The sequence below is a fragment of the Miniopterus natalensis genome, chromosome 1 (genome assembly GCF_054644295.1).
Source record: "Miniopterus natalensis isolate mMinNat1 chromosome 1, mMinNat1.hap1, whole genome shotgun sequence".
Taxonomy (NCBI): domain Eukaryota; kingdom Metazoa; phylum Chordata; class Mammalia; order Chiroptera; family Miniopteridae; genus Miniopterus; species Miniopterus natalensis.
Genome location: NC_142081.1, coordinates 191,509,274 through 191,531,939, shown reverse-complemented (window position 1 = coordinate 191,531,939; position 22,666 = coordinate 191,509,274). Strand labels below are relative to the sequence as shown.

The following is a 22,666-nucleotide window of genomic DNA, read 5'->3' as shown; positions in this document are numbered from 1 at the left end:
TTTCCCGTAGTTCTATCAGTTTAATGTGTTTTATTTTATTCATGAAAACATGTAAGTACATACTCCTCATATTAAGGTTTGTAAATATGTAATTTCAAATTACAGCAAGAAGAGGAATATTCTTTATTTGAAGACATGTTTGCATAGCTGTATTTAAATATAACTTACGGTTTTTCTCTGCTGGGAAAGGCTGGGCTATTATTTTGAGTAATTAATTTTTTTTCACAACCATTTGTGTCCTACATTTTCAGAGTATTTTCTTTATGATTTAATCTCAGTTTCAGCGGAGCGAACTCATGAGCTCACAGATATTATCAAGTTCTTTTTGAAATAAATTTTTAAATTTTTTTTAAAAGGAAATAAATGAACTGGATGATACAGATTATCAGAGCATATTTAATTAATACCCAGATCAGAACATCCATGAGTGGGAAGCAGATGGACATAACTTGTCTTTGTGACTCATAGGTCCTGTTGTCAACTTTCAGATACCAGAGACAGTTAGAATGACGAAGCCATTCACAGCAACACAGAGGCTCTGCCCTCTCGGGTTTTCACTGGGAAAAGCAGCATGGAATGTAGAATGTTTTCATGTCTGAGATTCCCTGTACTGCTCTTGGTTCAGGAAGATTTAGCGCTACAGACAACTGAATTGTTCATTTTAATTTGACATACATTTACTAAACACTTGAACGTGCTAAGGAGTGAAGAATCTAATGGAAATTAATGTGGTCCTTCTCTCACTCAACAAATATTTTTCAAGTTCCTGTTATGCATCAGGCATGGAGAGTTCTGAGGTGCTCCGAATGCACCAAAAACACCATCTTTAGAAAGCAAACAAGGGCTATTTTTATTTTGTGTCATAAATTTTAAAATACTGAGAAAATTTTAGCAGACATTTATTTTAAGTGATGAGAGCCAGTGGTTAGTATTTTTTCTTAAATATATACATCCATATTCTCTCTGATGCAATAATTCCATAAAATAATTATTGCTATCTTCCATTTAAATGTAACTCAAGAAACTCACTTCCTGGCCTAAGGCTGCATGTGTGCGTAGCCAATGGCCGAGCCAGGTGATCCCACAGGTGTAATACCCAGCTTTTGTGTTTTCGTTTAACCGTTTATGGGATTTAGTGCAGACTTATAGGATTTTAATCCCCTATCATCTCGTGACCATCTCCACCCCTCCAATGAAACTACAGAGGCACCAGCGACTCCCATCTTGGCAGTTCCAGTGAGTTCCTTTAGTTATCTTCATTTCCCTCTTTATCGTCTTAGATGGTGGCGGCCACTGCGCCTTCCTGTGCATTCTCTTCGCCTTTCTTTATTCCTATGGTGTGACCACTTACCACTCTTTAATATTGACGTGCATGGGATTCTCGCCTTAGCTCTTTTAAATTAATTGATTTCAACTTCATGGCTTCAGGTATCTAGCCATGACTTTTCTTATGAACTTCAGACTCATATGCTCACTCACCGAGTGAATTCCTCCCCCTTGATGACTTGCAGAAACTTAAAACATATTCCAAAACATACATTCCCATTACCCACATCCTCATACAGCTGCGTTCTGTAGTTGATACAAATATGTCCCTAGAAACTCAAGCATTTCATTTGGCTTTTATTTCTAAAACTTAGCCTAGTGTCTGAGGGGCACAAAATAGACCTCAATAAATATTTGATAATTAAATGACTTAATGATGGAATGTTAAAATATGTGATTGATATTGGTGCTTAAGAAATGCAATAATGTAATTCCAAGTGGTGTGGAATCTTTGGTTTTAAACAAAAACCTCCTCTTGTTAAATTGTGCCCAACCTCAAATATCCCCTACATTTTTTCTGAGTTATCTTTGATATACCTCAGACTTTGTACAAGGTTAGTACTAGAGGATTTTGTTATTTGACTCATGTTTCCAAGGAATACCAGAATGAAGGCAGACCCTGGAATATAGCTAGAAATTTGTGTCTGGAGCTTTTAGTCATAAATCAAAGTGAGATACAATTCTCAGTGGGTGGCAATATTGGTGTCAGGTGCCCAGCTAGTGATTTGAGTCAAGTAAGCAAGTCTGCCTACAAGCCTTAATGGATTTGAGGTCCAGCGGTTCTTCCATTAAAGATTAAAGTAACTGACAGAGACAAATTGTTAACCAAACTTTCTTTTCATTTCCCTTTGAATTATTAAACTAAACACACCTCCAGTCCAGATAGCTGATGCTAGAAGGCTCTCTTAAATCAAGACCAAATCTTAAATCAATACAGGTAGCCCAGACTATAGCCTCTTTCATTTCAGTGACATTAGTAAAAACCTCTGTCCCTGGAGCTAGATTTCTCTTCTCCTCTATAGCACACATTTTATGAGGGCTAATGTTTTGGAAATAATTTCACAATTCTTATAACCACTTTACTTTGGGAAGGAGGAAAGACTGACGGTCTTGAAGTTGTATGGGAGCAAGCTATATAGTTCCTTAAAGATAGCCTCTCCTATTTCTGGTGGTTGTCTGTACCAAATTTACAAATCAGAGTTGCAGTCTTAAAAATATGAAATCATTGACTCTTGAGTGCTGTTACCCAGTGGGCAATTATCTCTCGGCATCCACTTCCATTCCCCATGGTTTTGATAGTAACAGCCCCACAGTTTTCCCAGATTTGAGCAGCCCCTGGCATAGCAGAAGGCTGTCGGTGAATTTGTGATGGATGAGTAAGTGGCGAGCTCTGATTTTCCAGTGTCTGCGTTAAATTTGAGGGCAGACTGTATGTGTTGACCTGGGCCATCTTACATAGGGGACTTGAGCGTCTGCACATTTTGGCATTCAGGTCTTGGAACCAGTGCCCTGTGGTTACTAAGACACAGCTTCAGTTTTGGGGGAATCAAAAGTTACATGGGGATTTTCAACTGCTTTGGGTTCAGTGCCCCTAACTCGAGTCATTCAAGGGTCAACTGTGGTTCCAAGGGATTAGAGTATAGAAATACGCAGAGTTCGATGAACCATGTAGATGTACAAGTCACATTATAAGAAGGATGTTTACTTAGGTGGAATTACAATCTAAATAAAATAGGAAAGGGAATTAAGGTATTTGGACATAGCGGATGCTGCTATTTGGAATTTATATAACTTACAAATATCTTTTTAATCACCCTTTACCCACACTTGAGTACTCAAAATAAGAAATTATCATTAAAGACCTGATTTCCAAAGATTTTTAGAAGAGAGAAGCAAATAGGATGGCAGCCCGTCGTCAGCCTTCAGCCTGAAGGAGTTAGAACCTGATACTTCCCTGTACTCCCACCTTGATGCCACCAGAACAGCTCATGGGGTTAAGAAGAAATTGTCATGGCCCAGCTGGCGTGGCTCAGAGGTTGAGCGTCGACCTGGGATCCAGGAGATCGCGGTTCGATTCCCAGTCAGGGCACAGGCCCGGGTTGCGGGCTCCATCCCCAGTTGGGGGAGCACAGGAGGCAGCCGATCAATGACTCTCTCAGCATTGATGTTTCAGTTCTCTCTCCCTCTCCCTTCCTCTCTCTGAAATCAATAAAGACATGTTTAAAAAAAAGAAAAAAAGAAATTGTCAGAATAGGCCTGTGCACCTGGTAAAGCTGCTTATTTTGATTCCTTTAGCTCAACTGAACATATACAAGGGAACAGCGATCTCCCTTTGTATTCCAGTAAGAATTTCCAAATAGAAAATAACTGGCAGGATTAGCTATATGGGAAACCAAAGTGGAAAAATAAGATAGTGCTCATTAATCAGATATGGTTCAGTGGATATTGATGAAATAAATCTTGACCATGTGTTGCACTGGACGGGGACTCTTTTAACCTGGCCATTCTGTCAGCTGCACACTCTATTTAATTCTTCAAATGTATCAGTGTATCCAGAACACCCCCCCCATAGCAATTTCTGGCTTCTCATTTAAATAATCAAACATAACTTTTGAAAACGTCACATTCCATGGATAAACTTAGAAACTGGCAACCCTGAACTCCTCTTTTCATACCACGGGCTTACAAGGTTGAAAGCACAGAAACAGACAAAAAGACAATTTTTCTCAAGGTCTTGGGACGTGGCCAGAGGAACGTGTCCAGTCCTTGCATTTGCTGACGTGCCGTTTTGCTGGAGTGCAGCCCTAGCTGCTTTGCCCTGTGCCTTTGTTCAAAATCAGATTCTTTGCCTTCGAGCCTAGCGAAGGGATCCATTGCCAGTGAGGTGTTTCCTTTCCTGTTGCTGATTCCGAGTGTGGTAACTTTAGCAAATACAAAGTCGTTTACTGTGGAGTATTTCGTTAATTTGACTCACTGCCGTAACTAGCTGCCTCCATTCGTTTCTGCAGTATGCTGAAATGGCTAAATTTTTGCCCCTAATTGATAAATAAGTTGGGAGGGGTGAGGAATTGAATTTCTATGAGGGTCTCTTCAGTGTTAATCCCAGAAATGTTCCAGCTGAAATTTGATATAGAGGCTGCACTAGTTATTCCTGTTTCCAAGAAAAAGTGAAGGGGACATTGGCAAAGCCCCCCTAACGACTGAGGTGGCACTAGAAGCAAACAACACCCCTTCCCATTAACAGTCATCCCCAGAACTGTCATCCTTTTCAGATGGTTAAAAAGAAAGAGGAATCTCTATACTTCAAGTTTTTTATTAATGGAAAAACTGAATAATAGAGAGCGATCCTGTTTCGGATTTTACTTCGGAAGCATGTGTGAGCGGCTGGCACTCCTGGGGTGAGGGACCCTGAGATATGCGCGTCTTAGGGCCGCGTTTTCTTGCACACGTGGGCTCCTGTCGGTAGAGCAAAACCTCACGAACGTGAGCTCTCGTGGGTGGAGAGACAGGGTGGCAGGCGCGGTGTGGCAGCAGGAATCACCCGGCTTCTGGGCAGGGTCCCTCAAGGCTGGAGCATGACAGGGAAGGAGGGACATGCTGTGCAACTGGCTCGGGCGATTTTGCTGGAAGGGGCCTGTGATCAGATGCCTTCGGAGTCGTAGCTGCTGTTTCAATGAGTATTTCAGAGGCGGTGAGAGCAGGAACAACTAGAACGTTTGTATTCTGCATATAAAGATGTCCCCTGGATAGAATGTCCTCGCCTGACAGTTGCCTAGCGGCAGCCCAGTGAGTCTCATGTCACTGAGGCCGGTCCAGCTCCCACACTGTTAGCCGTCTACGGGGTAAATGCGTGCGACCAGAGGAAAAGGGCTGTGGCCGGGTCTGCATCGGATCCAAACCTTTTATGGATCGTGAGTTATTTTAAATGCATTTTGCAAAAAGTGGGATGGTAGGTAGAGGTGGCTTCAGGGAGGGGTCCTCCGGGCGAGGAGTCAGAAGCTCCACCCCGGGTGCCGGCGCCAGGCAGCGAGCGAACTGGATGGCCCCGCGGGAGGCGAGAGGTAACGGGGTGAGCGGTTTATTTCCACGTGCGTGGAAGTGGGTCCACTTGTATCTGCTGTCGGAAAGCCATCCTGCTGACCTAGCGTTATCAGAGAAGGTGCATAATATTGCAGCTTTCATTGATGAATTTGTATTTTAACTGATGAGTTTCTACTTGCTCATACAATTCACCCACTCATCTCCGAGCCTGCGCCTGTATGCGGGGGTGCACACATACACACACACACACACACACACACACACACACACACAGACCTCTTTGGGATGGATGACATGTATTTCCAAGATAGCTGCCTGAGTTTTAAGATGCAGACAGTGGCCATGGAGCTCAACCACAGAAGCTAGTCAGCCCATGAGGGGACTGACACTGACTCTGTGACATTGGCATCATTAACATCAGACACTAACCACCGAAATCAAAACCCAGTGCCCCGCTCTGATGTTGGAGAGTCTCGCCATCCCTCTCAATGGGAAGGCCTCCTGTTGTATCCTTGCACATAATTTGATGATGCTGACATCAGGTTTTGTGATGGAAGAGATTTACATACAGACATGTGACCAGTAACATATACAAAATGTACCATTACATTAAGGCATTAAAATAATCTTAAGTGACCTAAAAATAGAAAGCACCAGTTTCTCATATTTTTAAATTATTTTTAGGTCCTGTGGATGTGACTATTTTAGCTAAATGTAATCCCTGCTTATCGAATCCATGTAAAAATGATGGCACCTGTAACAATGATCCGGTTGACTTTTATCGCTGCACCTGTCCGTATGGTTTCAAGGTGAGTAGAAGCTCTCATAGGAGCCATGATCTGAAAACATAGCTTTCTTGGTGGGCCTGCCTTATTTTACTGTGCTGACAACTACTTCATTTGCACTCAACTCTACTTGGCCATTCCTTCTGCAGGGGCAGGACTGTGATGTCCCTATTCATGCATGCATCAGTAACCCATGTAGACATGGAGGAACTTGCCACCTAAAAGAAGGGGACAGAGATGGATTCTGGTAGGTCATTCATTAGTCTGTGATCCGTGTCTGAAATGTTGGAACAAGAATAGCTAAGCAAACATGCATTCTGCTTTGCAAATTAAGGCTCATTATTTTCTTTAAATGCCAGAAATCTATTCATGAGGACAATATATATGTATGAGTCTTTCTCTGAGATACCGCAATATATAAACAAAAGGAGATATTACAGTATTTTCAGCTCAGGAAGCTACAAAATCAAGAAATTTGAAAAGACTCACGTGCTTCCATTATGATTCATCAAGTTAGGTCAGATCAAGGCCAAGTAGTGACTGTATTATGCTAATTAATAGCCAACTAGTCTCCTACTGCAAGTCGTAGATTCATCTGTTGCTGTGTGTATTGCTTTAAAGACAGTGCGTAATGAAAAGATGTAGGTCGCACTGAAACAAAATTAATGATTCATTTCCAAACCCCAATATGAGTAGACAGCCATGCTGTGCACATTTTTAATCCGGACTTATTTAATCATACAGTACAATTACCTTAGATGTACTTCATGAATTATGAAATAGAGTTCTTATAATGACACTAATAATTTCACATAAGAATGCTAATGTACTACTAAAGCTTGTTAGAAACATCGCTTTCTATAACAAATAGGCTTCATTTCTGCATTCTGTTATGAAATTGTCTCTTTCTCATCAAGGCTTTTCAAAGATTATTCTGATACCTATCAAGGCGAAATGTACAATGTTTTATGCCCGTGAAAAAATTGCATTTGTTGAGACATCAAGAGAACATTCACATTTTATAATTGCAAGACAGACAAAATTTTATTTTCAAATTCCTTTTTTTGTTTGTTTTGAGACATCAAGAACATTACACATAGGGTAATAGGTGCTGTCAATTTTGTTTAAAATTGGACCCAGTTCCTCCTCACTTATGAGCAAAGAAGCATGAATTATTTTGTTAGAACACAACTTGAGATTAAAATAGGGTAAATTTAGCTTGTGTGTTAGATCTGCAAATATATTGGATTTATTGATTTATAGGACCATGGGGCCATTTGCCATCTTGCAGCCAGCATTAATTTTTTTTCAAATTGTTTCTGATTTGGAGGATTTTATCTTAAATTAATGCCTACAACATGTCATTTAAAAATTAATTTCTTGCAGTTAAAAGTTCTGTAAGTGATGAGTGTATTTAGGTTTTCTTTCAATGTTTAGACCCACATGGTTTTAAAATGCAGGGGGTTTTTTTGGTTTTGTTTTTTACATTTTTCACCCTTTGGCATTCAGGTGTATCTGTGCTGATGGATTTGAAGGAGAACATTGTGAAATCAATGTTGATGACTGCGAAGATAATGACTGTGAAAATAATTCTACGTGTGTCGATGGGATCAATAACTACACCTGCCTTTGCCCACCTGAGTACACAGGTAGGAAGAACTGGGAATGCTCGGCCGCCGGTCTGTGTACCTGAACCCATCATGGGCACCCTCTGCATGTGTTTAGTAAACCATTGTGTCCTTCAGTATCTGGTGTTTGGAAAATTAGGTGTACTATAAATAGCAGCCGGAGTTAGTGATGGTTTCGGCCAACCCAATGAAAGACCGGCCAGGCTCAGCTGTCACGTCATGCTATCCAGCCAAAACAGGAGGCATCATACTGAAGCTATTAGTCTCACAATCGAGTGACATTTCCATACAAGGCGTTTTTCCTGTGCAAATCAGCATATGTGAAAGGGGGCATTTCTTTACCTAGTCGAAACGTAATGAAGCATTTGGGATCGTATCCATACCCGCTTCCTCACTAATGAGCGTTTTCCTCTAGTAACTCATGTTCTTCAAAATCAAATACAAATAGAAAGTTATTGAGCACTTTGAATGATCTTATGAGACCATCACCTTTCTTCTGACATGTTGTCTCCTGGGATGATAAATCTCATAAGACTGTTCAGCCTCCTAACCTCTTCCCTGGGTAAACCAATTCGCTGTAGTCAGCCTCAAGTTTAAAACTTGTCTGTGAAGTCAGAATATCTATTTTGATTTATTTTTTGTGGCTATGAAGAAGAAACTTCACAGTTACAATCTTGTTTTCTTAATAAATCACTCAGTTTTCATAGAGAAATGGAGAACGTTATACATTTTATTGGTAAGAAGAAATGGAGCAGTAAATTCTGTCTCTCTACTCAAAGCTACATTGTCATTTTATTCGGTATTTTTCATTAATTGCATCTATTTCCATCTAATATAATACATAGTTAAGGGTTTCAGAGGGCACAATAACTATGTAGATCACTAAGGTTAACATCACTAAACATGAAAGATGAAATCACATCTGTCTGATTAGCTGCCCCGGGAATTTATTGGGAGAGCATGGAAATTTAAGCTTTTATGGGATACCCAAACTTTGCATTTCACTAAGTACCTTTCTTGATGGGAAAATGCTATATAGAGTAATGGGATTTTGCTTTGACCCCCCAGATCTGTTTGAGTGCCTCTGAGGCTACCTTTTCGTGGTATGTTTCTTTTAACACCAGGGAAGCACCCAGTGCCATATAAAGTAATATACTAAGTTTCCAGTAGAAATTAGAACATGTTGCATCCACCAATGTCTCTATTACATATACGCAGCCCTTGGGCCCCTTCGTGGGCAGAACGTGAGCATCCTTTGATATTTTTGTATTTATGAAGGATAGCAAGTGTGCTCAGCATGCACAGATCCTGAAGCCCTTGGGGCTCCCCGGGATTCGAGTGTCATCGCACGGGTTTGTAGAGGCTTGTGTAAGACGCCCAGTGTTTGCACTAAAACCAGTTACCTACATTGACCTCGATAGAGTAGCTCTCTTTTCCCACCAGAGTTCTTTAATCATTATAGAAAGAGCTTAATTCACTTCACCTTTTAGGCCTTTTTAAACCAATGACCAGGACAGATTGGACCAAAGCGTTTGGAGCACCCTGACTAGCTACTGAGCTCCCCAGCCCAGCGGCCAGGACTGTCTGCAGCCCCTTTGTGTTGACAGCCTCGGCTTGGAGGGGGCCCCCGCAGTGCTCGGCGCTTACGTGCTTTACGATCAGTTACAGAAGGTGGCCGACCCCTCCGAGTGGGGGTGGAGGGGTCCCCCTGCTTCGGCTTCAGACTGGCTCTAGCTTATCCCCGATCCATTTCTTCTGAGGCTCTGTCTTGTCTTCTCAACCTGCCCCTTCCGAGCTCCCTCCCTACACCCGATGCTCTTGACCACACATTGTATCTGCACGAAGTGACCCAGCTCCATGCAGCTTCCTCGGAGAAGCAGTCGAAGCCCCCTCTTTCTGTGCCAGATCTCTTTCTTTGAAACCTCAAAAAACCCCCAAATTAGCAAAACCACTTTTTAGCCAACATGTCACATCTAGAAAAGCTATCATGTGGGAACCCGCCAAGACTCTCTGTCAAGGGCCACTCGGTTCTCCTGAGACTCTTTTCGTCTTTTTAAGCACAGCTATGGCAGATATCGGTTTGCCTCAATTTTGGCAAAGTATAAACAAAAATACTGAGCTCAACTGAAACTTAATAGCATAAAGATATTACCCCTGTAACTTCGGGCCGAGTTTTGTGGGCACTGAAGAGTTTGACAATTTGGCATTAAAGCAAGTATCTAAACGAGGCCCCTTTGTAACTCCTCTATGAACTATAGCATTTTTGTCCATATGTGGAGTGAGCTCATTTACAAAATATCAAACAACCATCTGCAGATTTTGAAGTCAGTGGCACATAGCGGCCTTTAATTATAGGAAAGTATAAATTGGGCTCTAGAGTTTTATGTCCCTCTTCCTCCAAGTCCACAGTTAGAGAGGAATTTCCTTATAATGCGGCCGTATTGTTTTAGATGTAAGTTTGGAGTCTGATTAATGAGCATGAAATCTGGGAACAGAAACCCTGCTATGCTCGGGGAATATAATAACGTTGTCATTGTTTAAACATCATTCAAGTCACAAGTTGCTTTCTGTTTGAAGATTTTTCACTCCGTACCCCAAAGGCATAAGTGGGAACGTGAACTCTTTAGTTGGAACAAATAAAACTTCATGGAAAAAGCTCGTAAATTATTACGGGGAAAGGTTTTACATTTGGCATCCGTGGCAAGAGTCAGAGCGGACGTACTGTTGCTAATGGAGAAAATTCAGAGATCTGAAAGCAATCCGACGGAGAAGTCTTGATGGGACGGGCAGGCTATAAAACACAACTACAAATATCAAAAATAAAATGAACCACCATTGGGGAATTTATTAAATTTATTTGAGCTCTTGTGACCGGCACATTAGAGTAAATCGTTATTGATTTATTAGAGGACAAGACTATCTGCTCTTTTCTGATGTGGGGATTAACAACACAAATTTTAAAGGTCAATACTGATTTTCTCTTATCAAAACCTTGTATACCACCCACTCCCAGTTATCAGAACTGTTGTTTTCTACTTAATTCAATCCATTATCTGTACTAGTTGTATAATATATGGTTGTTGATTGCTGATATTCTGCAGACAAGGTTGATTTTTGAAAAGTTTAATTCGGTATGATTCTAAATTAAAGTCACTACACTAAGGATTGAGCAAGTAGGACTCAGGAATTGCTTAACAAACAATTTTAAAATTTACTCTAGGGTTTGATTCTCGCTTGAGAGATTATGTTTTTGATTCTTTTAATTTTTAAAGAAATCATTATTGTATCCTTTCTAAAACTGAAGCATTTCTTAAAGGTAAATTTCTAAGAAATTCCTGAAATTGTATAAGCTCAAAGCCTATAAAAATGAAAATCACAAACATAGCACCCCTGCCATGTTGAAAACTTGACACCTTTTTTAAAACTCTGGCATGAACTCAGGTGTTGAATTGAAAAATGTGTTTTGCATGTTTCCCGAGAGTCAGACCCCTGGATCTGTCTGTCAAGACTATGTTTCTTAATCAACCCTGTTTTCGTGGAACCACATACAAAGATGATACAAAATTGATAACAATAGAAACCATGAAGTTCCTTAATGAACTTCATCCACGAATTCAGTGAATGAAGGTTTTCCTACCAGTTGGGTATATAAAGATGTAGAATATATTTTGTGGAAAACATTCAGAGCGTTTTAAGTTTTCCATTTTGTACAGTTATCTCTTAGTTTTCCACACCTCCAGTGCCCACACGCAAACCATTAAGTGCACGTGTTAAAAAGTCAGGCAGGTTGTTAAGTGACCTGGTTGAGACGCAGATCTCTGGCTCCCTGCGATTCGTTTGCCTGTTGCCTCATTTCCCCCATGTGTGCCCTTGGCCAGCTGTAGGTAAGAAACCTGAGCCTTGCCTCCCTCTGCCCTCTGCCCCTGGCCTCTCTGTTATAAATGCATTAGCTTCCTGTGCTCTGCTGTTGTATCGCAATGTAAAAAGTCTTTTGTCTCTTCTGTCTTTGTCGCTGCCAGCTGCTAATCTGAATGAGGTGGAAAAAGGTTAGTTGCCTTTTAAGTCTATTATGATTTTTATTTTTGTTTCCCTCTGTCTTTTAAAGCTACATGGATTTCATTATATGTACATGGTAAAAGGAATGTTGACAAAATCTGAAATTAATATGTTGAATCAGCCGTGCAGATCCTTGATATACGGGTAGCCATGCCAAACACTATAAAAGGGCATCTGACATGCACTTTCCCAGTTTCTGGAAGGCTATAAAAGAAACCTTCTGAGTGGAAAGAAGGGTTGGCTAAAAAGAAAGACTAATAGCTTCCATTTTCTACTTGTCTGTATGCTTTTACTTTTTTAAAAGATATTGCAAACATGAGTTACTTTTACAGTGAAAAATATAGGCCATTTAGTACATCAGATAGGGTACAGATAGAAATATTTTTTCAATACTGGGAATTTTTCAATAACTTGAAACTAATATCTTCAGTAACATGAAACAGGAAAAATACATTCATGAAAACATACTATAAAGTGTAAATCTTACAAAGCCCAAGCGGTTGATTTATAGAATGACATTGTCAAATTCATGTTACGGTGTGTCCTGAGTACTAGGCAGTATTTTTAAACCATAAAGAGAAGTATCCTATCATTGACATCAATATGGTCCACGGGGCTCCCCAAATGTACCAGGGCCCGGGAAAGGAGGTCTTAGAACTTTTAGGGCAGCAATAGGCATGTCCAAGGGATCATCATGGAACCTTCGTGAAATGTTAGCTCAAAGATTCAGAATTATTACTGATAACATTGGATTTTTACTCATTCCGTTGACCAAGAGTCTTCAAGTGCCAAGTGCAGGCACAGCGTCCTCTAAGGAGCCCAATAGATGCTTGTCCCGACAGTGCCAGTTGTATGTGAAGCATCGGCAGTGAGGTTATAGGGCTAACACGGGTACTTTGCCCAGCAGCCCTCCTTGTCACCTCTTGCTGAGGACTTCATTTCTTTCTGTTACATGGTTCAGGTGGTTTACTGGTCGGTCACTTAATTTACTGTGTGCAGAATTAAGTTGACAAACATGAAGAAAATGGTTTCCTACTTTAAAAATGTAAAAAATCTAGCCTGGTCAGTTCTCTGTGGGTTAATGCGTTCAGTGCCACCCTTCGTCAAATGTCGTCTCTCCTTTTTACAAGTACTAAAGCAATTGGTGGTCTGGGGCAGTGAGGTCTGAGGTCTGCGTCTATCTCAGAAACACAATAGCGATTATTCTGTCTCAGGAATATGCCCTTAAATAGCTCTGTATACGCTCAGGAGCATGCTTGGCAGTGTGATAGTGTTTTAAATCACCACGTGGTTTCATGTGTTGACTAAATTTCATGCTTATGTTTATAAAACATGTCTTTTATTTCCAAGAATCCGCAGCTGACTGAATTTGCTTTTAAAAGCAGATTCTCTATTTTTTAATCCAAAAGTTAACTAGAAATGAAATTTTTAATTTCTTTATAACACTAAGGGTACTTATCTTAAATAAAAAGTTCTGTAATTAGCTGACCTACGGTTAATGTTTTAAATCCCCATAGACATGAACAATAGGGTTTGAGCAATAACTTGTATGAAACAATGAGAAAGCACTTACCCAAGGACCCACACCTTGTGAAGAGGGGCCCAGGTGCAAGCGAGTGTCCAGCTGACCCCAAGGCATGTGCTCTGACTTGGGGGCCTTGCCCTAGCACCAACCCCTTCTCATCAGTTGCCAGGTTCCAGGCTCAGGATCTCTGTACGTCCCTCAGTGGCTCCAACTAATGGATGGTGCCCAGCAAGCTTGCCTCCTGCTCCCTCTTCAGCTTGCTATACAAAATGTCCCTTATGTGCGTTTGGAAAGAGCAAAGGCGGCCACAAAATTCAGGTGCAGACAAGCAATCTGTTTTATCTGCATATTGGGGGGGGGGGGGAGGAGAAAGTGTCTAATCAATGCTTGTTTAATAATTATTAATTAGGCTAATTATCCCATCATTTAGGGCAGGTGGGATACTGATGAATTTGTACAGCTAATGGAAAAGCTCAGGTTTCTTTTCTTTTTTTTTTTTTTTTTTTTTTTTATTGATCTCAGAGAGGGAGTGGGAGGGAGAGAGAGAGAGAAACATCAATGATGAGAGTCATTGATGGGCGGCCTCCTGCACACCCCCTGCTGGGGATCGAGCCCACAACCCGGGCATGTGCCCTGACCGGGAATCGAACCTTGATCTCCTGGATCCTAGGTCGAGGCTCAACCACTGAACCACTGGGCAGAAAGCTCAGGTTTCTCATCCCAATATTTATCAACTCTTGGGACTCCTCGCAGTCTTGTTTTTGTTGCTGTTTGTTGTTGTTTTGTTTTTACCTTACATAGATGTTTCAGAAAAGCAGGGAAGAATGTATGGGAAAACACTGTAAAATGTCACATGTCTATACTCCAGAAATATCAGGGGCTGCCTTGTATGACAGATGTAATGCAAATGTTTTGCATCATTTAATTCCAGCCGCCATCACTACGTTGACATCGATGATTCGACGCCATTCCTGATGGCATGAAAACTCTTATGGTTATTTTGGTAGAGAACATTCCACCTAAAGGAGATTATATGTGTGAAGGACATTTCTCTCCCCATATTTCTCAGTACTACCTTTTTAAAAATCATTATTTTGTTATTTTTTATGCTCAGTTCAAGCGGAAAGACTTTATTTAGGGTTAAGCCTTTGGTTCTCTTTACCCCCTTACTCTACTTTGAAGTGTAAGGAAATAGTAAACACTGAAGAACTCTTGGATCTGGTTGCATTTTTTAGGTTTTGTGTATATTTTTGGATTTTTATGATCTCTTAAAAATAGTGACTCCCTCTGTTATTAATTCTGCCTCGAGATGTGTAAGGTCTTTATGTCAAAGTCAATATAGTTGCAGACATACCTGCAGTCTGTTTTAACCAGAGAGAATACTTTGGGAGCCTAAGGATATTGTGCGGTTTTCACTCATCTTCCAACCTTCCAGAGCCTTCTTAAATGCCTTTGAGTCTCAGAAAACCTTTTAATGATCCTGTTTGCTCCTCAGTTAGTAGGCAGGGACCCTTGAGCCCAGAACAACAGTTTAGCTTAACCAAGCCTTATTCAATCCAATTTGGATTTATTTATTTTGAAAATAGATTTAAATATTTCTGCAGTTTCAGTAGCTGTTGGAATTGGCTCCATTATTTAGTTCCAGTGTTCCAATGAGGAAGTAATGAAAAACACCTCCTTTTGTGTTTATTTATTGGGGAGGTAAGTTTTTCCATTTTAAAATTTTAAAAGTTATTTATTGAGAAAATACCTTATGCAGGACACTGTGCTAAGCATCCAAAGTGATACAGAAATGCATAAAACATTGCCCTTGTCTACAGGGCAAAATCTTTTGCTTTGGTTCTCTCTGCAAGTTCAGACTAGGTCAGTTATTTCTCCAGGACAAAGTCATCATTCCTCATATCCCAAGAAAGTTAACAGCATAATATAGTTACTTTACCAGTTTGTAAGCAAAGAGAAACCCTCTTTTCTGACTATGAAGACTAATCAGACTTTCTGGCAAAGAGGCATTATGGAGTAATCCATTTTATATTATAAAAGAATTGTCCTTGGAAACATTTTAATATCCACATTTGTGAGAACATAAAAGGATTGTCCTTGTTGGAAACATTTTAATATCCACATTTATGGCATGTTTTCTCGAGCCTTCCTACTTTGAATTATGATTAACTTTATGTCACAAGGTCACTCTGTGGCCATGTCCTGCTTGGGCACGTGTCCCATTTCACACACTTTTGGCACCTAGAGGATATTTATCAGTGGCTCACATATCTTTAGGAATTCACAGCCCCTCAGAATCAATTCCCTGTATTTCTGTACTAACAACGGGACTTAATTAAGTTCAGGGAAGTGTTGATCGTATTGTGAAGGTCAGTTAACTATTTCTGATTGAGAGGACACATTTCAGGACAGTCAACACAAATTAGAAAGCCTCAGATGATTAAAAACAATCTCCAGATATAGTTGACTACTTTAAAAAATAAGAAATAGAATCACGCTATTTATAAATAATCTGTGACTTCCTAATGGAAATAAAGCCAGTTGTTACCATCACCACCGACAAGATTGGAGAGTGGACATCTGCCCATGTTACCATGCTGTGGCGTTGGGATTGAAACCTTCAGCAGAGCGTGTCACACACAGTTCTAGTTGGGTTCAGCAAAAGAGGGGGGCATTGGAATCATTTTCGTTCAAGTCCAGTTCAGTGGACCTGCCCTGGGTGACTCCCATGATCCCGTGAGCCACGTCCACCCTCTAGTGAGGCCCATCCATCTCCCTGCCACCCGGCAAGGTCGGTGGGAGGAGAGAGAGCCTTTGTCTTCACATGATTAAAGAGCAAATGGAAAACCACAATGAGCCATCACCTCCCAGCTGCTGGAGTGGCTGCCGTCAGTAAATCACTAGACAGGTGCTGGCGACGGTGTGGGGAGAAGAGACCCCTGGTGCCCTGCTCGTGGGGCTGCAGACCGGGGCAGCCACTGTGGAAACAGTGTGGAAGTTCCTCAAAAAATTAGAAATGGAGCTGCCTAGTGACCCAGCAGTTCAACTTTGGGGAAGTTTTGGGAAGAAACACAAAACACCAATTCAAAAGAACATACGCACCCCTATGTTTGTGCAGCCTTACGTACAGGAGCTGAGATGTGGAAGCAGCCCATCAGCAGATGGGTGGGTAAAAAGCTGTGGGACATTTACATGACAGAGTACTAGTCAGCCGTGGGAAAGAAGGAAACCTTCCCCTTCGCATCAGCGTGGAAGGACCTGGAGAGCATTGTGCTAAGTGAAATAAGCCCGTCAGGGAAAGACACGTACCATATGATCTCACTATGTGTGGAATCTAATGAACAAAATAAACTAACCAAAAACAGAACACATGGGAAATGTACAATTTCTGATAGGAATTGGATGGAATTTTTAAAATTTGGTAACGAGAATCATCCAGGTCCATGTATCTTAACCTTTCTCAGTCATGCCACTTAAGTGCTTATAGGCACGCTTCCTCGGTTCCTGGGCTCACCCTCCCCACTTCCACTTGGGATTGTCATTATCTAGCAGAGGAGAGTACAGGAATGTCTGAGTCACCAGGCTGCCCATGGCAGGCCGACGTCAGCACTCAAACCTGCTACCAGCTTCCCTAATACTCTCTCTGCTCCCTCACATTGTCCCTCATGCCATCTGGGTCTCCTTTATTAACATTAAAAACGTATTTTCCTTCAAGGTGCAATCAAATAAGTTATCTTACATTTTTCAACAGCTGTGAAGCGTCTATTTTGTGAGAGATAATTTGCCAGTTAATGCAATGGGGATAAAGAGGCACAGATATTAACTGTAGGCAAAGGTACTTGCCCCCTGTCCTCAATGAGTGTACTGTTAAGAAATTAAATCTCATTTGTTTTATCCAATAAATTGTTTTTTGATACCTTCCCTTGCTGTGCCAATTCCAGGAGAGTAAACCGATACCATTTATTCAGGGTTTTCTTGAGCCAAGTAAGAGTTTAAATGCAAATGTTCGAAGAATGATGCGTTTGACCCTCCAGAAATCTGTGTCCTGGGGATTCTGTCAGGAATTCAACCAGACTTCCTTCCTTCTTCCAACTATATTTGAAAATGTCATAACAGATTAGTTTTAACAGTAGAATTCTGGTCCACTTATTCAGATTGCTGCCATAAATTCCCTTTCCATTATTATCAAGATCAGTGATCCTTTTGTATTAAAAAAATGAATTTGGTACAATTTATGAACAGGAACAAGACCAGGCTGCACCGTCAGCCCCAGAGCCCTCCCCACCCCTTGGTGTACCTATGAGCCCTGGAATGGACTCTGACATTTTTGCCTGTTGTAGAGAAAAAATAAATTAATCTGGCTGCATTAGTAGAAACTAACAACAGTTCAGCATTCCAGCAACGTGATGTTACTCATATCTGCAATTATCTTATTTTTGGAAAGATTCAGAAAAGATATTAATTCAAATCCATTCTTTCCTATCTCTCCATTAGTGTAAAACAAATGAATACGTATTGTCGTTGTTAAGCCTCACCCGAGGATATTTTTTCCATTGATTTTTAGAGAGAGTGGAAGGGAGGGGAGAGAGAGAGGATGAGAGAAACATCGATGGGTTGCCTCCGGCACGTGCCCCTACCAGTCTGGGGAATTGAACCTGCTACCCTTAGGTGTGCAGGCTGACGCTCTCACCACTGAGCAACACTGGTCAGGGCAATACTTTAAACAGAATTATTTGAATTGGAAAATTCCAGAAATCCTAATCCAGGGACAAAATGATGAGCCTCTTTTCTGCTAGGCAGGCTTTGAGGAATGAATAAGCCTACGTAAGACATGCTGTCACCCAAATTTCTTGGTAGATAGAAAGCGATGAATCATCCATCCAGAAACTCTTCTAAAGTTGCCTCTGGTTAGCACAGTTTCCAAAGAGAACAGGCCTCTTTAGGGGCAATGAATTCAGGGACTGTGTAGTATAGTTTTCAGTAATAAGTGAAAACAATAATAAGTCATTCAGCCGGTCTCTAAATGGCCCATGGTCCATCACTAAGTGGAACTTTTAAGGAGCACTGGAAAATTGGGCACCTCATTTTTCTAAATTTTCCAGATTGGACCCTCCAGGGTAAGGACTTTGTCATGCTCACCCTTTAATCATTTGCTGGGTGGAGCTCAAAATATATTCCCCAACATCGTATTATAAAAATTACAAAAGCACCTTTTTTTATTTTCCTCATATAAAAACTCTCATTCCAGAGTATGTCTAAATGGAGGCTGTTACAAGTGGTTAATTTTTTTACACTATGACTAGTTTCAGGAACCATTTAATGTTAACTGCTGTGGACTAGGTGGCCAAAGCATCACTACAGTTAAGAATTTGTAACAGTGCCATGAGTTAAGCCAGTATTTTTTTTTTAAATATATTGTTTAAGAAGTTTGAGAGTATGTGCAGGAAATGTCATTCATATTGGTTTCAGGATTCGACTTAGGTATCTTCCGCTTGTGTTGAGTGTTGATGTCTTTGACATAATTGAAGTTTAAAAAACACTTTCAAGATTATTATTTTTATAACTAAGAATAGTACAGATATTAGTAGAGATATTAATTTTATTTTTAATTTAATTATTATTTATCTTTACTGTTGACAGTATTACAGATGTCCCCATTTTCCCCCCATCAATCCCCTCCACCCTGCATCTACCCCACCCCAGGCCTCCCCCATACCAATATCTGTGTCCATAGGTTATGCATATAAGCATATAAGTTCATAGATATTAGTAGTTATTTTTAAGTCCAGCTGTTATTCAAAGCTCAAGCCACTCTCCAAATTTATAGTACAGTTGATGGAACTAGGCATTGGGCTTACTTTTCTCCGCCTCTCTAAGATGCCAAAGTTTGTGGTTCTCTTGCATTATCACCTTTGCTATCCTAACGTCATACATAACTGCCACTCATTGCTGTTCGGGTTGCCCGTCCTGCAAACCCTAATGGTTAATACCAGCTCCCCTTGGAGAGAGGGCTGAGGCTTTATGGTCCAAGTCAGCCATGACTCAGTGCTTGCAGAAGGCTTCTGGCCCCGGCAGCAAACAGAGATGATGCCAGACCACTCTGCTGCGTTCTGTGCAGTCCTTGCTGCTTCTGAAATGCAGAGGTCATGGTCATGGGCCACCCCCTTTCCTCGCGCATCGCTTATTACTATTCTGCTAAAGAAACTCTGAGACCCGGGAGAAAATGTGAGGCTCAGGAGAGAACTACCACGTGGGATGAACTAAGAAAGGAAAGAGACATGGGAGGGAGGAAGGGAGGAAGAGAGGGAGGGAGGGAGGGAGGGAGGGAGGGAGGGAGGAAGGAAGGAAGGAAGGAAGGAAGGAAGGAAGGAAGGAAGGAAGGAAGGAAGGAAGGAAGGAAGGAAGGAAAAACTTTTATTCCCACCCTAAACCTTGATTACTTTAGACTCCCCGCCTGCATCGGTTGGCCTGTCTACTGTGACCAGTCCCACACACCGGGTGGCTTCAACAACAGAAACGTATTGTCTCCCAGTCCCGGAGGTTGGAGTCTGAGGTCCACGTGGCAGCAGGGCCGGTCCCTGGAGCTCTGTGAGGGGCATCTGCCGCAGGCCCCTCTCCCTGGCCCGCAGCGGTCGCCCCCTCCCCGTGGCTCTTCACGTCACCTCCCCTCCGTGCCCCATTTTCCGTTTTGATAAGAACCTCGGCCGTGCTGGAGCAGGACCCACCCCGATGAGTTCGTTTTTACTGGATTACCTCTGTAAAGGGTTGTCTCCAAATGAGTTTACATCCCGAGGCCCTGGAGGGCTCCAGTGCGTTACTTTGGGGGGGGGACATACTCCATCCATGGCACCGCGTCACCGTGTTTAAAAACCTTGAGCTTTGCACCAGAAAACTTGGTCTTCTTCCAGTGTTCTCCATATGGCTGAGAAGTGCTTCCACATATACACACCAGACAGCAGAAGTCCCAGACACCCCCTTCTGTCGCCTGCTGCATCATCCAGCCCGTGACAAATTTCCACCATTGGGCTTCCTGACCCCCTCCAGGCCATCGGGTCTCCTGCCACCGCCCGAGCGCAGGCCAGGTCCTGTGTCGTGCCATTCGCGCCTGGCCCTCTGTAACCCATCCTCCACTGGCACCAGAATGTTCCCTTCCAAGTGCAGGTGTCGCATGGCCATCATCCACTTCAGAGCCTCCGGTGCTACAGCATCGCGCACAGGGGAGAGCCGGCCTGCCAAGGGTCCCCGGCCAGCTTGTGTGGCCCCTCTGGCACCACGCTGTCCTGGGCTCATCCCCGTCTCGGAGCTCATGTCCCCATGCCGCCCCCTGCCAGCCCTCATCCCCCCTTCGCCCTCATATCCAAATCTCCTTTCCCAAAACCTCCCCGGGCAGCCCCTCTCCTAGGGCACCCGGGCACCTTCTGCTCAGCATTTATCACGGCGGTTTTATAGCTGCTCGAGAAATTACTAGACTCCTAGCTCTCCTCCCCTCCACCTCTCCTGTATAAGCTCGTGAGAACAGGGCTGTCATCTTTGTTGTCGCTGGTCACCATTAGACTCCCAGCGTTATCGCAGGGCCTCGCACGTAATTGCCACTCAAGATATCTGGTAATGTTAATCTGATTTTCTATCAGGATCATTAGAAAAAAATCATAGGCAGATCACTCCATGGATATCGTGGGAGACATTTGTAGAACAGGTACAAAACTATTTTGGTAAGTTTGGGTAATAAATATAAGTGAAAAGGTAACTGAAGGTGCCAGAAGTACAAATGAAGATAAAAGGAAGGGCCTCCTGTGTTTCGAAAGGAAGGAACATTAACATCGGTTAGGTTCATGGATCTAAAGTGAGCAGGAGGCAGGGCCCACTCCAGGGACTGTTCCCCTGAAGGACTGTCAGCGTGCGCTGAGATTGCTGCCCCGCTGCAGTGACCTTGGGGAGTCGGGGGCTCTGGGCGGTGCTGACACTTTGGTTTTGCCACCGAGTGCGAGAGTGTTGCTTTGCGCGGCTCAGCGCGATGCTCCTTCTGCTAACTTGCTTTCTGCGTGACCCATCCCTTTATAAGCATTTTTTAAAAGACTTTTTAGAGCCACAGTTGACCTCATACAACTTCAATGTCAGAACCTCATTTTCCGATGAAGAATTGGGACTCAGAACAATAAAATAGTTCATTTCTCTGCAACCAGTCCGCTCTTCTAGACTGAGGAAGTTGCAGAAGGCCATTTCAAGCGGTAACTCAGCAACCCAGATGTCACCTCACCCAGTAAGCGTAGTTTCTCCCTGTGATTTCGCCCTTTATGCCTGTTCGCTCGTCACTCCAAACAGAACATTCGCTCTGATGATTCAGCTTCTACTGCTCCACCCAGAAGGTGACCACGACATTTATCATCCGAGTCAGGGCATCTGTGTGACTCCCTGGGGGGCACTCTTGATGATTACCTTGGGTCACAGGTGTAAGCCAAGACTTCTGAGCAAGGCAGGGTGTGTGGTCGCATTGCCAGAACGCAAGCTCTTCGGAAAAGCCACACGTACTGGTACTTAGTGCGTAATGAATCGTGGCTCTTCCTCGGGAGTGGGCTGGGAAGTGGGCATTGCTGCTCCCCGCTCCCTCACAGCCTCCTTACTGTAAGGGCAGAGCCCGGCCGTTTCCAGCCCTGCCCTCTGCCGCGGTCACCTGACAGACACAGTCAGGAGGAAGGGCGTCAAAGCCAGAGGTCACTTTCTTACAAAAGAGTCACCTCTGTTTGGGACGCGCGGTGCTTTTCCTTCACAAGTGAGAGCAGCTCATTCGCTAACTCTGATGTCCTCAAGGGCTAGCAGTGGGCTCCCTGGTTGACCCCTCTCTATTTCCTGAAAACACAGACCCCCCACCCGCACACACGCACCTTTTTATCAGTGAAAATTCTGAAAACTTGAAGTATGAGGAAAATTAATTTCCTTGTTTGATCAAAAGTGAAATCTCAAATGCCAGGCAGCCGTGGTGTCCACACTATCGCTTTGTCATTGGGGACCTTTAAGGACCGGGGCTGAGAGCAAATACACAGGATTTGCTGCGTTGGTGCCAAATCATGGAGTCAAGTCCCTAGGCCCCTGTCGTTTGAGGAGTTCATGGGCTCTGGGGTTGAACCTGTCTTCAACCACACTGACCTTGACCACTCCAAAGGCTGACTTATCCTTCCTAAAGCCGTGCTAAAAATATGAAGACCTGCTTACGGGACAGTAGGTGACCACATTAACCATGTGTAGTATAGAAAGAACATTTGCTCTTTGCCTTTCTGTCACCTCACGCTTTATCGTCTCAGAACGGG

At 42.6% G+C, this 22,666-nt stretch overlaps 1 protein-coding gene across 2 annotated transcripts in view; it reads left to right on the top strand.

Annotated features, from left to right (window-relative positions):
• SLIT2 (slit guidance ligand 2) overlaps positions 1-22,666 on the top strand; it is a 297,246-nt gene that overhangs the window by 246,663 nt on the left and 27,917 nt on the right. For both annotated transcript variants that reach the window (XM_087828059.1, XM_087828055.1), the window contains 3 exons: positions 6,052-6,176; positions 6,302-6,399; positions 7,662-7,801. In XM_087828059.1, coding sequence (XP_087684185.1) covers positions 6,052-6,176; positions 6,302-6,399; positions 7,662-7,801 — 363 coding nt within the window. The remainder of the gene's footprint in view (positions 1-6,051; positions 6,177-6,301; positions 6,400-7,661; positions 7,802-22,666) is intronic.